This window comes from Haliotis rufescens, unplaced genomic scaffold, assembly GCF_023055435.1.
Source record: "Haliotis rufescens isolate VD_foot unplaced genomic scaffold, xgHalRufe1.0.p SCAF_3, whole genome shotgun sequence".
NCBI lineage: Eukaryota > Metazoa > Mollusca > Gastropoda > Lepetellida > Haliotidae > Haliotis > Haliotis rufescens.
In genome coordinates this window covers 61,634,814-61,652,652 of record NW_025964001.1, presented here as the reverse complement: position 1 = coordinate 61,652,652, position 17,839 = coordinate 61,634,814, and the positions used below count along the sequence as shown (strand labels likewise).

Below are 17,839 nucleotides of genomic sequence, written 5' to 3'. Positions count from 1 at the left end.
ATTGCTAAAAGCGTCATAAAACCATAGTCACCCACTCACCCACTCAAAGTTTTTGACGGTGTGTTACACTCTCAAGAACCTGGTCTAAATGGACTTTGACCAAGTTTGTTTTAAAGTTTTGGATGGTGCAACGGGGACTCATCCCTATGGTTAATAATTTAGAATATGCTCCATGTAATTGAAATAATTGTGGTCCTTTATTGAATGACGTCATACCATTGTCCCATGACGTAATAGTGACGCAATTTAAAACATTACAGGACATTAACATTGTTATTTCATGACTTCTGATATATTCGACTACTGAGGCAATTTCAGTGGTATTCCCTTTGACATTAAACTGATAAATAAAATGCTAAATTCCCTGAAAGTTTAAAAAAATATATTTTTAATAATTCCCTGAAAGTTTATCATAAAACAATGTAACAATTGCTAAGTTTTGTAAGCGTTTCTGAGAACAAACCTTTCAAACTGAGATTAAGCTGAAAATAGTTTCTCCTATGTGTGTTATCTCAACACAAACTATATATTTTATAATACATCTATTGCTCCTTCTGTAAAACTATTAAATGGTACGTACGGCACAATATTAAATAATATTTTGGTATAATTATTGTAATTATTGGAGTGGAAATAAAGATTTTATGAGTGAAATAGTTTACTAAAAGTTGAATAGTCGCGCGTTGGTATTTCCCAGCATTCATACTACTTCTGGTGACGTCACGAAGCAAAACAAATTTGGCCACGGGAGACGGGTAGTACAGCCTCACCTTTAGGTCTTTTTTGTCTTAAGTTCTAGCCCAATGGTTTGTATTCGATAAACAATACAAACCATAAGAACTTGTAAAGCAATACTGGCATCGTCGTCAGACTCGGAAGACGGTGGTGTGTCGCCCCCACCGCCTAAAAAGCAGCGATTGTCAGCCTCAAACATGCAGGCAAATTTTAATGGCTGCCAACAGCACAATGGAGATACGACTGAAGAAATCGCTTCGACTTCGCAGCAAAATGGGGCCTGTTCTGCTACTAATGGCATATTGTCATCTGAGACAGAGAGAGAAACGTCCATGAAATCTATGTCGAGGACTGACCAAGACATTGTCCGGTTAATCGGTCAACACTTGAGAGGACTCGGTCTGAAGTAAGCATCAGTGTTGACAGCGAATTGCTCGTCAGTTGTGATTGGGAAAGGATGTTTATTTCGGCCTTTGTATATTTCCTTCATTCCTATTCACGTTCACAAATGGATTCATTGGATGTATGTGTAGCATTCCTCACAACTAGTCACCTGAAGCAGGTGCCCGTTTCTTGGGACAAGGGTCGTAAGCCTTAGCACATATGGTGTTTCATCCTCATTAGCAATCAGCTGATCATACCACAACAGAAAATCGGTACAGAATTTGCAAATGTACATCATCATTTTTTGTATGTTTCAATATCTTAATGCACTTTTTAAAACATGCAATGCAATGGCATACAATCCTCTACATGTTGACAAGTGGTATTGATTAAACTTGCACACATGCAGAGGGTTGCTTGCATCAAAGGTTTATTAACTTTTCAGTCGCACAGCTGAACAGCTGATTGCAGAGTCGGGATGTATGCTAGAGCACCCAGCTGCTGCCAAATTCAGGTCCTATGTTATGGATGGCGATTGGAAAGAGGTAACGTGCATAACTGTTTTTAACTAAATTCTGTAAAATATGTTTTACATACATTGATATATTCTGTTGTTTTCAAATTAATCTGTATGCTAAATACATTCCGTAACAATTTCAGTCATTGATATGTCAATATGTATGTTTATCATTTTTAAATGTTATAAAAAAATCATTAAATTGATCCTTTTTACTTGTGTTTGTTTAATATTCTCTAGTTTTACTAATGGTTCTTTGTTGGTTACGTATTTTCCCAGGTCAGTGACACTTATTTAGTCTGTTCATGCTGTTATGAAACATGTTTGAAGAAGGAATTATTTCTGTAGCTTAAATAAAAGCTTCACTGACCACAATCTAAGGCTAGCCTAGGAGACAAGCATGTTATTGCTGACATTCAGAGCTATAAATAGCAACAGCTGCTCATTTGCATATCACATGACCTCATGAACATAGCTCGACCAAAACAAACCACATCTGCACGTAGATAGTGCTCAGTTAAGTGTGGAATATTGCATAAGATTGAGACACAATATCTGAACTTCAGTCTTTGTTTGAGTAAGAGATTTAGAAGACAGTTTGTCAGACCTAAAAACCCTGTTAAATATGTAGATAATGTCTTATAGTATTGTCATGAAGTGAGGTCAAAGGTTGTCATGCTGATGTGTAGAAATACATAAACATTTAGCATATTGTGTGCAAACAACTGGTTTCTGTTAGCTTTATAATAGACATCCTTATTGCTAAGGATGAGATTTTGAAAAGAACATGTTATTTCTGTTGAGTTTATTCAATGCATAATCTATGATGCATAATTAATATTTGATGTGTAATTCTACAATGATTTTTTTGCTTTAAAAATCGAATACTCTCATTAAGTAAGTAGAGTTGATTATGTCAATAAGGTTGAAACACATTAGGGTGCAGTTATATTTTTGTAAACAAATTTGAATTCGGAAGGTATCCATCATATCTATTGACTGCCATGAAAAAGGTCTGTCCTACTGGACAGAATTGTTGTCCATGCCATAAGTTCTTTCACTTGATAGGCAAAACATGGGTCAGATTTGTTTGAAATATTTTGTTGAACAAGGATGTGGATTCGTTTAGTTAAATCAGGGTGTTAGAACCCTGCAAATATTTTTAGTTTCTGTTTTTCAATGTTTGAATATACCACGTCAAAACTGGCTCTGTGATGTACATGGGACATTACAAACTTTATGGACAGTGTAAATAAGTGCTACAACCAGAACAGTGTCTAGAAAATATTGAGTCAGTTATTTAAGAAATGTTTAAGTACATTCCGTTGTGAAAATGATAATTTACTTATTGAGAAAATATTTAGTACGAAGAAAGATTGTTTATATTGTAAACATGTTTGTTTAAAAATTGTAATTGAAGAACATTTCCTGCTGATCTGTCCTCTGTATGGGACATTTTAATCATGTTAATGTTATCAATATCATGAAAATTTGTGAACTTTATTTTCATGCAAATATTTCAAAATTGTGTTGTATGGCAGTAGGCATTAATATGTTTTATTTTAATATTTAAAAAAAAAATGTTCAAGGCATCTTAGTACATAATATCTGTCCAGTGGTGTTCATGCATTTTATTCACATGTATGTTTGGAGGTGCGTAGTGTATTGTGTATTTCAACACATACTATACATACATGACACAGCACTTTTTTTCGTCTGTTGGGACTTGGGGACAACAAAATGTGAGGCAGTGTAGTGACGAGGATGTAGATGAAAATCTGAATTGATTCCAGCCTTATCATTTAATGTTGTAACATCCAAGACAGATTTCATAAATGTGACAAGTTATTTTTATGATACAAACAATGTACCATAGTAACAGGTTTAGGACAGGAATTTGTCTAACCTAGATTACAGCTGCAGTTATGATGTGTCATCCATGGTGTAAGAAAACATAATATGTCCCACATGTTGGCCGATGCTCTTGAGCAGATGCTTGAACATCTGCACATATGGGTATTTTCCTTAGTTTGTAATTTGCATCAACATTCCATTGATGTAATCATGGCAATAATCCCATGGCATAGCTCATTCAGACTACAGTGTGGTGATGTCATTGCACGGATGCGACCCGTGAAGATTGGGGGTAGACCAGGTTTTCAGCAACCCATGCTTGTTGTAAAAGGTGACTATGCTTGTCGTAAGAGACAACTAATGGAATCGGGTGGTCAGGCTCGCTGACTTGGTTGATGCATGTCATTGTATCCCAATTGTTTGGATCGATGCTCATGATGTCAAGCACTGGATTGTCTGGTCCAGACTCGATTATTTACAGACCGCTGTCATATAGCTGGAATATTGCTGAATACGGCGTTAAACAAAAAAAAAGTAGAAGTGCAGGGATGCAACTTGGCACTAGTCTGTGAGTCTTGAGTCGGTTTGTCTGATGTTAAAGGTAATCCAAGGGTTAGTAGAATTTCAGGCTTGTTAGGCAGGCCTACCAATGAAAACTTACAGACTGCAAGAGAAAACTGTCACATGTCTACAATACACAAGGAATCGGCAACATAGAACAATGAGAATGTAACCAAAAAATAAGATACAGAATCATAAGTCTGAGAGCAAGCTGCCGAAAACATGGCAACACTATAACACACAGACCACAGCCCTCCAAACAAGGCATTGTCGGAACAAGATGGATCTTGACAGTCAAGATGTAATTGTGCTCGGTGTTTGTTGATCCTCATGATGTGACTGTCAACTCCCTTCTTGCTGACAATGCCTAGTTTAGAAGGCTGCAGTCTGTGTGAAGGGTAGGGTCAGGTAATAGGGGGGTGGGTACCCGGGTAGTACATTTGGTCTTGTCCCAGCCCTACTGTCAGTATATGTTGCACATGTTGCAGGTTCATATGCATCCATGCACAGTGAGGATTGCAACATAACACACATTAACATGGCCAGTATGCCGTGCCCGGGAATTAATTTACTTACTGATTGATACACTATGTTATCAATTCCAGCATCTTTGATTTTAGAGTGACCATGTTTTATACATCATCAAGCTATTACTGCAGTTGCTGAATATATATTTTATTTAAACAGAGTAATAACTGCAAGAATACATTTACACACTGAACAGCTGTACAATTTAACTTGAAAAGTTAGCTAGTCAATAGTCTCGATAGTGATAACTAGGGCTGCAACGAACACACTATGAGGCAAACACGATTTGTATCACAAATAAAGGGTAACGAATACGAATATTAATTCACGAATACAATAACAAGTCAGCAGTTGATGTATTATTTGTAATATTCAGTGAAACGATAACATAAATTATTTGACATGGTTTGTTAATTATTAATATATTATGCATTTATATACTGCACTTATCCAGGTACAAGTATCTGCTCAAAAGTGACAATGACCAATGACCACAATACTATCAAATTAAATATTATAAGTGTTGTTTTTAAAGAAATCTATGAATATAATATGTTCTTATGGATGTTTTAGGTACAGGGTATGTAAATGCACATGATTGCATATTCATAAATATTCGATTCTAGCGGCCACGAATAGCAAATTCAATTCATGAATGGATACGGTTCGATTCACCGAATACATGAGTGAATCGTAACAGCCCGAGTGATAACATGTTGACATGATGACATCCCCTGAGAAGCATAAAGATACTGTAGCCATTTGATACTTTTACACTCGACAAACACCTGAGTAAGACTGATGGTTAATAGCGGTACATCGTTTAAATGTGGTGCGAACATTCAACAATATGTATTATGATACAATCTGGATAGTCAGAATATTAAGAAGAGATGTAAATAAGTCTCTGGGTTCTGTCAATAAAGAAATAAATTAAAATCTTCCTGGTACTGCTAATCTCAGACAAATAATATTTCTTGTCATTGGATTAGCTTCCTCGAATAATCGGTGCTATGGTTACAAATGGCTGCCGAGCCTTTCTAGTATGCGATTGTTTATAACAAAAGGGATCATTTTCTACTTATCCTGCATTACTCCTTAATGCATTTACTGCTTACCTAACGACAAAAATAGACGGCGCCTAGCGATGGTCCAGGGTGAAAGAGAAAAAGCTGCTTCCTTCTCAAGTCCTACTTTTCGTAGGACCATCGCCGCTGTCATGTGACCAGATGTGACGTCACATGAAGTCATATTACCGCTTGTTGCCCACCAGAGAGGACATGTCGTGCCTTGTCTTACTTTCACTTGTTTGTAAGGTCAGCAGTAAATGCAGGATAAATATACAAATGTAAAAAATATTTAGATTTCACTAAATCTGACATGTGGCTATGTTTTTGGTCTTTAAAAAAATATGAGCAGGTTAAAATTTGAGGAACAAATAGCAGGATGATGTTGCTGTAATGTCATGGTGAAATATGCAGGAGTAGAAAGCAATCTCCCTACATGTGCGCCGGTGCCACTAACAGTCTTTAGCCAACGCAGCTAGTCGTACCCATTTACCAATAGTATCAAGAGTGTTTTAAGCTCTTAGATCTTCACGCCCAGTAACTTGTCATGATGTTATGGGCACATTGTCTTAATGAATTTCAGGTCATGCAATGTGTTGTGAAAAGTTGCCTCCCTTACCTGTGTCAGAATCCGCTGAGCATGGGTTCAAACCCCTGATTTTGCTGATTGTTGTCCCTATGGCCTGTAAACACCCTGAGGGTTTAGGATTTTAAACTCAGCGCCAACGGCTGGCAGATTTGGAAAATAACATTTTATTTGAAATTGGGACTTTTTAATGATGTTTTTAACATTCCATTCAATTTTAAACCTTTTGCTATCTTTTGGTTCTGTCAATCTTCTGAACTACAAGTTAACTTTGCAATGCTAAGCCTAAGTGAAAATCATTATATGTAACCAGAGCTGCAGATAAGCTGCATATTTGCGTAAAATACCTCCCTAAAATATTCGAAGCCTAATTAATGTCAATTAACCTGTGACAGAAATGCATGCATTAAATGAAAAAATCAAATACATATAAACAGCACGCGTAAATACCCAATGAAGCTTTTTCAGCATGCGTACAAAGGAGCTAATTTCCGAAACACAATTACGAGCTAATTTACTTTCCGAGTCAAGCCTATATTTTCAACAGTTATATACATCTAAAACATTATTTCATTTTGTTTTAAATCTTAGAATGGTCACTAATTTTGGGAAAAACAATCGTGAACAATGAGTGAAAAAGTATTGGTTACCGAATGAAACATGTAATAATCCAATTGAAATAGAAACCCTGGAGTAAAAACTCAATTGCTCAAATAGTTATCTGGAGGTCTGTGTAACTCTGAAAAGAGTCTATTCTGGTATTGACCATGATCTACATGATGGCATCCGTTATTGTGTTGTAGGCGGAGACAGCCCTGAATGAACTCAAGTCCCTCGTGGAGTGTGCCCAGGGCCTTCTGGTAAGTCCGATACATCCAGGGGATGTGCCCCCAGTGTGGGGATACATGCTGCTTGGGGACGGTGGGGTTGCCTAATGGACAAAGTGTTCACTTGTCACGCTGAAGACCCCAGTTTGATTCCCCACATGGATACAATGTGTGAGGCCCATTTCTGGTGCGCCTCCACTGTTCTTATGGTGGAATGTTGCAAAACGCAGCGTAAAACAATACTCACTCACTTGCTGCTTGTTGTAGTCGAAATATGTGAATTAGGAAGGATATGCGAAAGTTGTAAAGCACAATATTGTGTCAAAAGGGACAGAAAATTCAATATGAAAAGGATTTCATTGGATTTATCAAAAAGGACAAGATCAAGTTTGTTGGCCTGGATACGTCTGAGGCTGTATACACTCTATTCCGTAGAATTTTGTATTTATCATTTACCATGACGCCCTCTAGATATTCTGGGGCGAACCATGGATAGACCTCTGTGTCAAAACCACAGGCACATTATTATTATTGAGTGTGTTTTGTGCTTTGTTGTATTGCAGAAGATGAAGTTCTTGCTGCTGGAGCAGAAGTACCTGGAGCAGCTGGAGGACGGGCGAGTCCTGGAGGCGCTCAGCTGCCTGCGCCACGAGCTCACCCCCCTCAAGTACAACACAGAGAGGGTGCATGTCCTCAGCTCGTAAGTAGTGCCTTGATACGTAGACAGGGCAGAATGTAAATATTGTGCATTTTAACTTAGATATTTAAAACATAGGTAACAAATTTAGTTAAGTATGGAAGTACCTCCTTAAACTAACCTGAGCACTCTCTGCTAATCCCAAAGGTAAAGTAGTTGCAGGACATGGAAATTTTATGGCCGCTACTGACACACACACAACATTGCTGGAACTACTGCAGATGATTGTGGTTGTATATTGTACAGAGGACCGACTGTGGGTCATGACTGTAATAGTGGGAGCACCTCCGTGGTGGTATATTGTACAGGGACTTCAGTGGTGGTATATTGTACAGGGGCCTCTGTGGTGGTATATTGTACAGGGGCCTCTGTGGTGGTATATTGTACAGGGGACCTCAGTGGTATATTGTACAGGGACTTCAGTGGTGGTATATTGTACAGGGGCCTCTGTGGTGGTATATTGTACAGGGGACCTCAGTGGTGGTATATTGTACAGGGACCTCAGTGGTGGTATATTGTACAGGGGACCTCAGTGGTATATTGTACAGGGGACCTCCGTGGTGGTATATTGTACAGGGGACCTCCGTGGTGGTATATTGTACAGGGACCACAGTGGTGGTATATTGTACAGGGACCTCAGTGGTGGTATATTGTACAGGGGACCTCCGTGGTGGTATATTGTACAGGGGACCTCAGTGGTGGTATATTGTAGAGGGGACCTCAGTGGTGGTATATTGTACAGGGGACCTCAGTGGTGGTATATTGTAGAGGGGACCTCAGTGGTGGTATATTGTAGTGGGGACCTCAGTGGTGGTATATTGTACAGGGGACCTCCGTGGTGGTATATTGTACAGGGGACCTCCGTGGTGGTATATTGTACAGGGGACCTCCGTGGTGGTATATTGTACAGGGGACCTCAGTGGTTGTATATTGTACAGGGGACCTCAGTGGTGGTATATTGTACAGGGGACCTCAGTGGTGTTATATTGTACAGGGGACCTCAGTGGTGGTATATTGTACAGGGGACCTCAGTGGTATATTGTACAGGGCACCTCAGTGGTATATTGTACAGGGGATGACTGTGGGTCATGGCTTTAGCAGGGCCCTATGTTGTGTAGTGGTATCATCGAGTATTATCGAGTCCCCAGTGTGGTGTAGAGTATTATCTAGTCCCCTGTGTGGTGTAGAGCATTATCTTGTCCCCAGTGTGGTGTAGAGTATTATCTAGTCCCCTGTGTGGTGTAGAGTATTATCTAGTCCCCAGTGTGGTGTAGAGTATTATCGAGTCCCCTGTGTGGTGTAGAGTATTATCCAGTCCCATGTGTGGTGTAGAGTATTATCTAGTCCCCAGTGTGGTGTAGAGTATTATCGAGTCCCCTGTGTGGTGTAGAGTATTATCTAGTCCCCTGTGTTCCAGATATATGATGTGCAGCACTCCAGAGGATCTGCGTGACATGGCCGACTGGCAGGGCAAGGGGTCCGAGTCCCGACAGAGGCTGGTGGAGAAACTACAGTGTAAGTAGCAGCACAGGACTGTCACCGTATCTTGTGATGACTCCCAGACACACACGTTGCCCTCCTATTGGCAGCAATCTGTTGGTGCATGTTTACCTGTTGGCCCAAATCCAAATCTTGTGAGCTTGGCAGTATCTTGCTACTGATTGATGTGATTATTACAGCTAATGTATTTTCTGGACTCTAGGGCTCACAAGCTTAAAGTGATAATCAGGAAAAAAACAGACAGACAAACAAAACTGATGAAAGATAGAATTAGTAATTGTCCCAAACAGATAGTATAGCAGATAATTTCAATCAAGGAATATGAATATATTTTGAATACAGGTTATGTCTTATGATTGTTGCCTGACACACTACTTTCGGACACAGTGTCTGTACTGGCTAGGTTGCATTATGTCCACTCCACTGCAACATTCAGGGAGAGCAGGTGATGTTTAAGGAATATGCCGTCTGCCACAAGTGACTGTTAGACCGTAGACCACGTAGAATATATTTATGAATATGCTGTCTGGATCTGGTGACTGATAGACGATAGAGCCATAGAATATGCCGGCTGCCTCAAGTGACTGTTAGACCGTTGACCACATAGAATATGTTTATGAATATGCCGTCTGGCTCAGGTGACTGATAGACCGTAGAGCCATAGAATATGCTGGCTGCCTCAGGTGACTGTTAGACCGTTGACCACATAGAATATGTCTAAGGAATATGCCATCTGTCTGCAGCCTTTCTGCCCCCCACAGTAATGTTGCCACCTCGCCGTCTGCTGACGCTGCTCACACAGGCGGTGGAGCTGCAGAAGGACAAGTGTCCCTATCACAACACCCGTCTGGACAGCGGGCTGGACGCAGTCTCCCTGCTCCTGGACCATGTCTGCAGCAAGTAAGTCCAGTCTGCTGACCAGTGTAAAAACTGGGGGAGGGAGTTAGTCATAATGCCAGGCATTGATTCTGAAACCTTGAATTGTATAGGTCATTTCAGAACATTTGCTTGATGACATTTTAGATGAGTTCCAGTTAACGTCCAAAATTATGAATATATTTGAAATTCTGAGAAATATGAATGATCTAATTATGATATACAGACCTGGATTAGCTTCCTAGCAGTTGATTTGTGACTCGGCAGGATTAAGTCTGTTGATATTTACGAGCAGGAGAGTAAGATTATGAAGTTGTGAACAAGGGATTGTTGTGGCCATGTCTGACCATGTTGGTAATGTACTTGAGCTTGTGCAGGGACCAGTTTCCATGCAACACGATACAGATTCTCAACGACCACTGTGACGAGGTGTGGTTCTGTCGCTTCTCACCAGATGGTACCAAACTCGCCACCGGCTCCAAGGATTGCACAATGATTGTGTGGGATGTAGATCTAGTAAGTTGACTACAGTTTCCTGTCCATCATCAGGGATTTATCCAAACTAACTGCCCTTGTCCATGTTGTCAGGAAATTTTGGGGAAATATTGTTCGTTGAAGTGATGTCTACAAAGCTAAATTATGAGTTATTACACTATTACGTGTCGGGAAACTTGTAATTCCAATTTGGGATCTTTTACTGACATTTACTGCAGACTTGGGCACGAACATAGCAGGTCTAGATAAATTCCTGATGATGTTTTTTTTTTCTGCTACCAAACCATGTTTGTTTGTTTGTTTGTTTGTTTGTTTGTTTGTTTGTTTGTTTGTTTGTTTAACACTAACAAGCATAGTCTCCTTTTATGGCAAGAATGGGAAGACCTATTCTAACCCTGGATCTTCCATGTGTCTAACATTTTGTTTTCTCTTAACCATAGTAACAGGTTGAATGTCTAACAGTTATTAATTTGATTCTGTATCAGCATGGTGAAGATGTTATTCTGTGCAGGTCTCACTTCTCTCATCTCAAGACATTGTCCTCGTCTTCAGCAACCCATGCTTGCCGTAAGAGGCGACTTTGCTTCTCGTAAGAGATGACTAACAAGATTGGGTGGTCAGGCTCTGTGACTTGGTTGTTATAGTATCCCAGTTTTGTGGATCGATGCTCATGATGTCAGTCACTGAATTGCCTGGTCCAGACTTGAATGTTGACAGACAGCCATCATATAGCTGAAATATTGCTGAATGTGGCGTTAAACATACAAAAAAAAACAAAAAAAAACAAACAAACAAAATCATCTGGCCATCAGAAATTCTAAGTATCAGACATTACTTGCCCAGACCCTTATATATCATTGTTTTGTCTCTTGGCTTAATGCCTGAGACCTGCATTGCTTTGGGCTTTCATCCAACATTAAGCTGACACACTGTGATATGACAAGAATACTGTTCAAAGTTACGTTATGACCATTTCGCTCACTCACTAAGGCAAGAAATAATAATGTGAGTCCTCAATGTTCTACTCAGGAAACTCATGAATTACGACACAGAAAGACATACGACAGCCATCCCTATGGAGTAGCCTACATAGCATGGAGTCCCGACAGCTCACACATCGTGGCGTGTGGCCCAGACGACTGCTCTGAACTCTGGATCTGGAACGTTGAGGTACGTCTTCTTTACCATATTAGTCAGAATTGGTAAACCCCGATGTGGGGATTCCCAGTCAAAATAGATACACCTCCCAGTGGGGATTCCCAGTCAGAATAGATACACCTCCCAGTGGGGATTCCCAGTCAGAATAGATACACCTCCCAGTGGGGATTCCCAGTCAAAATAGATACACCTCCCAGTGGGGATTCCCAGTCGGAATAGATACACCTCCCAGTGGGGATTCCCAGTCGGAATAGATACACCTCCCACTGGGATTCCCAGTCCGAATAGATACACCTCCCACTGGGGATTCCCAGTCAGAATAGATACACCTCCCAGTGGGGATTCCCAGTCGGAATAGATACACCTCCCACTGGGATTCCCAGTCAGAATAGATACACCTCCCACTGGGATTCCCAGTCAGAATAGATACACCTCCCAGTGGGGATTCCCAGTCAAAATAGATACACCTCCCAGTGGGGATTCCCAGTCAGAATAGATACACCTCCCAGTGGGGATTCTCAGTCAGAATAGATACACCTCCCAGTGGGGATTCCCAGTCAGAATAGATACACCTCCCAGTGGGGATTCCCAGTCAGAATAGATACACCTCCCAGTGGGGATTCTCAGTCAGAATAGATACACCTCCCAGTGGGGATTCTCAGTCAGAATAGATACACCTCCCAGTGGGGATTCCCAGTCAGAATAGATACACCTCCCAGTTGGGATTCCCAGTCGGAATAGATACACCTCCCAGTGGGGATTCCCAGTCAGAATAGATACATCTCCCAGTGGGGATTCCCAGTCGGAATAGATACACCTCACAGTGGGGATTCCATGTCCGAATAGATACACCTCCCAGTGGGGATTCCCAGTCAGAATAGGTGCACCTCCCAGTGGGGATTCCCAGTCGGAATAGATACACCTCCAAATAGGGGATTCCCAGTTGGAATAGATACACCTCCCACTGGGGATTCCCAGTCGGAATAGATACACCTCCCACTGGGGATTCCCAGTCAGAATAGATACACCTCCCAGTGGGGATTCCAAGGTCGGAATAGATACACCTCCAAATAGGGGATTCCCAGTCGGAATAGATACACCTCCCACTGGGGATTCCCAGTCGGAATAGATACACCTCCCACTGGGGATTCCCAGTCGGAATAGATTAACTCCCAGTGGGGATTCCCAGTCAGAATAGATACACCTCCCAGTGGGCATTCCCAGTCGGAATAGATACACCTCCCAGTGGGGATTCTCAGTCAGAATAGATACACCTCCCAGTGGGGATTCCCAGTCAGAATAGATACACCTCCCACTGGGGATTCCCAGTCGGAATAGATCGACTCCCAGTGGGGATTCCCAGTCGGAATAGATACACCTCCCACTGGGGATTCCCAGTCGGAATAGATCGACTCCCAGTGGGGATTTCCAGTCAGAATAGATACACCTCCCAGTGGGCATTCCCAGTCGGAATAGATATACCTCCCAGTGGGGATTCTCAGTCAGAATAGATACACCTCCCAGTGGGGATTCCCAGTCAGAATAGATACACCTCCCACTGGGGATTCCCAGTCGGAATAGATCGACTCCCAGTGGGGATTCCCAGTCGGAATAGATACACCTCCCACTGGGGATTCCCAGTCGGAATAGATCGACTCCCAGTGGGGATTCCCAGTCAGAATAGATACACCTCCCAGTGGGCATTCCCAGTCGGAATAGATACACCTCCCAGTGGGGATTCTCAGTCAGAATAGATACACCTCCCAGTGGGGATTCCCAGTCAGAATAGATACACCTCCCAGTGGGGATTCCCAGTCGGAATAGATACACCTCCAAATAGGGGATTCCCAGTCGGAATAGATACACCTCCCACTGGGGATTCCCAGTCGGAATAGATACACCTCCCACTGGGGATTCCCAGTCGGAATAGATCGACTCCCAGTGGGGATTCCCAGTCAGAATAGATACACCTCCCAGTGGGCATTCCCAGTCGGAATAGATACACCTCCCAGTGGGGATTCCCAGTCGGAATAGATCGACTCCCAGTGGGGATTCCCAGTCAGAATAGATACACCTCCCAGTGGGCATTCCCAGTCAGAATAGATACACCTCCCAGTGGGGATTCTCAGTCGGAATAGATACACCTCCCAGTGGGGATTCCCAGTCAGAATAGATACACCTCCCAGTGGGGATTCCCAGTCGGAATACATACACCTCCCAGTGGGGATTCCCAGTCAGAATAGATACACCTCCCAGTGGGGATTCCCAGTCAGAATAGATACACCTCCCAGTGGGGATTCCCAGTCAGAATAGATACACCTCCCAGTGGGGATTCCCAGTCAGAATAGATACACCTCCCAGTGGGGATTCCCAGTCGGAATAGATACACCTCCCAGTGGGGATTCCCAGTCAGAATAGATACACCTCCCAGTGGGGATTCCCAGTCAGAATAGATACACCTCCCAGTGGGGATTCCCAGTCAGAATAGATACACCTCCCAGTGGGGATTCCCAGTCAGAATAGGTGCCCATTACTTTCTGATAGTTCACATCACACCTCGGCGTGATAGGATGCTCATGTTTTCAGTCACTGGTTTGCCTGACCCAGACTTGAATATTTACAGATAGTGATATAACTGGAACATTGAAGACTGCTGCTGATGATATTCACTTAATGTTAATCCACAGTAAGTTGATGTGTTGGGAGACACAGTTTAATTTCCCCACAATAAACTGTTGACGACATATCCTGGTGAGCTGCAGGGCCCTTCTAGTTATCTAGTTCACACTTGATGTGATTCGCCTGTACTTACAGACTGGAGATTTACGCCAGAAGCTGAGTCAATCCCCGGAGGACAGTCTCACGAGTGCGTCGTGGCACGTGGACGGCAAGAAGTTCGTCACAGGAGGCACACGAGGCCAGTTCTATATTTGTGTGAGTGAAACGTGTTACCATGGTAATGCAGCCTTCCTAAAGGAATGATCTGCTATTTTTACACACCCCAGTGGGTATGCCAGGGTAGATAGCAAGCTCTACTGGTCATTTGGAGGCGACCAAATGGATTGGGTTTCAGACTTAGGGACTTTGTTGTTTGTGTGTCAATAGACTAAATAAAAATCTCTGGATCCTCCAGTCCTGACTTGATTATTTACAGTCTGACGTCATTTAACTGGAATATTGCTGATTGCGGCTCTAAACAACAACAAGCATGTTTACAGTGTTGCTTTGTATTGTCAACAAAATAAAGTGAAGTCAAACCCAATCTTTGTGTATTTCCAGTGGAATACTTAAACTCTAGTCCATACCCTAAAGATGTGATATTGAGAATTCATTTTCATATGTGGGACTTCTGTTTTTCTATCACATTTCAATAAGTTGTTACAGCACCAGTGGTAATTCTTGATTTTTGGATGTTTGCTGGTTGGAAACAGAGTGTTCAGCTTTTTGACGATATTAGCATTTGTGACTGATTCAGTATTTACAGTATATTATTTGGTGCCAATAAAATGAAAATGCTATCATGGGCAATAAAAAACGTTGGTGCAAAATTGGAAAAGTATATCTTAAACACCATGACACACATATCTGGTTCGGGGGCATGTGTGGCCCAGCGATTAGCTGTGCAGAGTTGCGTCCCTTGGGCACGCCAGAAACCTATGATTGTGGGTTCGAATCCCGGTTCGCCCCTATTATGTTTCTAGGTTTGTCAGCACCATACCCATGCTCGTGGGTTTCACCAAAGTGGTAAACATCTGAGACCTGCATCACTTGGGGCTTTCCTCCCACATTAAGCTGACATGCCGCGATATAACTGGGAATACTGTTAAAAGTGGCGTTAAACCCAACTCACTCACTCACTCACTCACTCACCCACCCACCCACCCACCCACTCACTCACTCACTCACTCACTCACTCACTCACTTATCTGGTTCCACATTGGCATTACAATGAGGTTCCCGTTGTGACTGCCGTACGAACAGGGACAATACAAGTGTGTGTGATCCCTTGTGCTTGTTATTGATGGGGATTTCCTTGTTTGAATCAAGACCTAGGGATAGAGAGAAGACTGTCGGACATGTCTCAATGTTTAATGTGTTACTTGTCATGCTTGTAATGACAGAAATATCAGATAAACATTACAATCATGCTTCATGTGAATTAATTTCAATTAATCATCGATCTTTGGCATCTAGTGGGACTTGCAGAGGATATTTCCATCCATTCGTTATTTTTGTCCGTATTGGATACAACATTCCACATCAGTAAAACCCAGACTGTATTGCCTTGGGTTACTGGTGACGCTATCCTCAATTGGTGTTCGGTGATTGGTACGTGTGGTATGTATGTTCTGTGTTGCAGGATATCGACGGCACGGTGCTGGACAACTGGGAGGGAGTTCGGGTCCAGTGTCTGGGTTGCCAAGGAGACGGCAAGACAGTGTTGGCAGCAGATACACACCATCGAATCAGGGGATACAACTTTGATGATCTGACAGACTTCAACATGTGAGTCTATGTATGATCTGACAGACTTCAATATGTGAGTCTGCTTATGATTTGAGACACTTCAATGTGTGAGTCTATGTAGGATCTGACAGACTTCAATATGAGAGTCTATGTAGGATCTGACAGACTTCAATATGAGAGTCTGTGTAGGATCTGACAGACTTCAATATGTGAGTCTGCTTATGATTTGAGACACTTCAATGTGTGAGTCTATGTAGGATCTGACAGACTTCAATATGAGAGTCTGTGTAGGATCTGACAGACTTCAATATGTGAGTGTGTGTAGGATCTGACACACTTCAATATGTGAGTGTGTAGGATCTGACACACTTCAATATGTGAGTCTTTGTAGGAACTGACACACTTCAATATGTGAGTCTATGTAGGATCTGACACACTTCAATATGTGAGTGTGTAGGATCTGACAGACTTCAATATGAGAGTCTATGTAGGAACTGACAGACTTCAATATGAGAGTCTATGTAGGATCTGACACACTTCAATATGTGAATGTGTAGGATCTGACAGACTTCAATATGAGAGTCTATGTAGGAACTGACAGACTTCAATATGAGAGTCTATGTAGGAACTGACAGACTTCAATATGAGAGTCTATGTAGGATCTGACAGACTTCAATGTGTGAGTCTATGTAGGAACTGACAGACTTCAATGTGTGAGTCTATGTATGATCTGACAGACTTCAATATGTGAGTCTATGTAGGAACTGACAGACTTCAACATGTGAGTCTATGTATGATCTGACAGACTTCAATATGTGAGTCTGCTTATGATTTGAGACACTTCAGTGTGTGAGTCTATGTAGGATCTGACAGACTTCAATATGTGAGTCTATGTAGGAACTGACAGACTTCAATATGAGAGTCTATGTAGGATCTGACAGACTTCAATATGTGAGTCTGCTTATGATTTGAGACACTTCAGTGTGTGAGTCTATGTAGGATCTGACGGACTTCAATATGAGAGTCTATGTAGGAACTGACAGACTTCAATATGAGAGTCTATGTAGGATCTGACAGACTTCAATATGAGAGTCTATGTAGGAACTGACAGACTTCAATATGTGAGTCTATGTAGGATCTGACAGACTTCAATATGAGAGTCTATGTAGGATCTGACACACTTCAATATGAGAGTCTATGTAGGATCTGACAGACTTCAATATGAGAGTGTGTAGGATCTGACAGACTTCAATATGTGAGTCTGCTTATGATTTGAGACACTTCAGTGTGTGAGTCTATGTAGGATCTGACAGACTTCAATATGTGAGTCTATGTAGGAACTGACAGACTTCAATATGTGAGTCTATGTAGGAACTGACAGACTTCAATATGTGAGTCTATGTAGGATCTGACAGACTTCAATATGTGAGTCTATGTAGGATCTGACAGACTTCAATATGTGAGTCTATGTAGGATCTGACACACTTCAATATGTGAGTGTGTAGGATCTGACAGACTTCAATATGAGAGTCTATGTAGGAACTGACAGACTTCAATATGAGAGTCTATGTAGGATCTGACACACTT

General features: G+C 41.7%; 1 protein-coding gene across 2 annotated transcripts in view; it reads left to right on the top strand.

The window, feature by feature from the left end:
* The first annotated feature begins 724 nt into the window (after positions 1 to 724).
* Positions 725 to 17,839, top strand: part of LOC124132344 (WD repeat-containing protein 26-like) — a 30,555-nt gene continuing 13,440 nt past the window's right edge. The window contains exons 1-10 of one of the 2 annotated variants that reach the window (XM_048403230.1): positions 725 to 1,141; positions 1,565 to 1,664; positions 7,036 to 7,092; positions 7,623 to 7,759; positions 9,174 to 9,271; positions 10,018 to 10,156; positions 10,510 to 10,648; positions 11,657 to 11,797; positions 14,600 to 14,719; positions 16,146 to 16,291. In XM_048403230.1, coding sequence (XP_048259187.1) covers positions 933 to 1,141; positions 1,565 to 1,664; positions 7,036 to 7,092; positions 7,623 to 7,759; positions 9,174 to 9,271; positions 10,018 to 10,156; positions 10,510 to 10,648; positions 11,657 to 11,797; positions 14,600 to 14,719; positions 16,146 to 16,291 — 1,286 coding nt within the window. In that variant the 5' untranslated portion in view covers positions 725 to 932. Of the gene's footprint in view, positions 1,142 to 1,564; positions 1,665 to 7,035; positions 7,093 to 7,622; positions 7,760 to 9,173; positions 9,272 to 9,999; positions 10,157 to 10,509; positions 10,649 to 11,656; positions 11,798 to 14,599; positions 14,720 to 16,145; positions 16,292 to 17,839 lie in introns of both variants that reach the window. The other variant, XM_048403229.1, reaches the window with a different exon arrangement.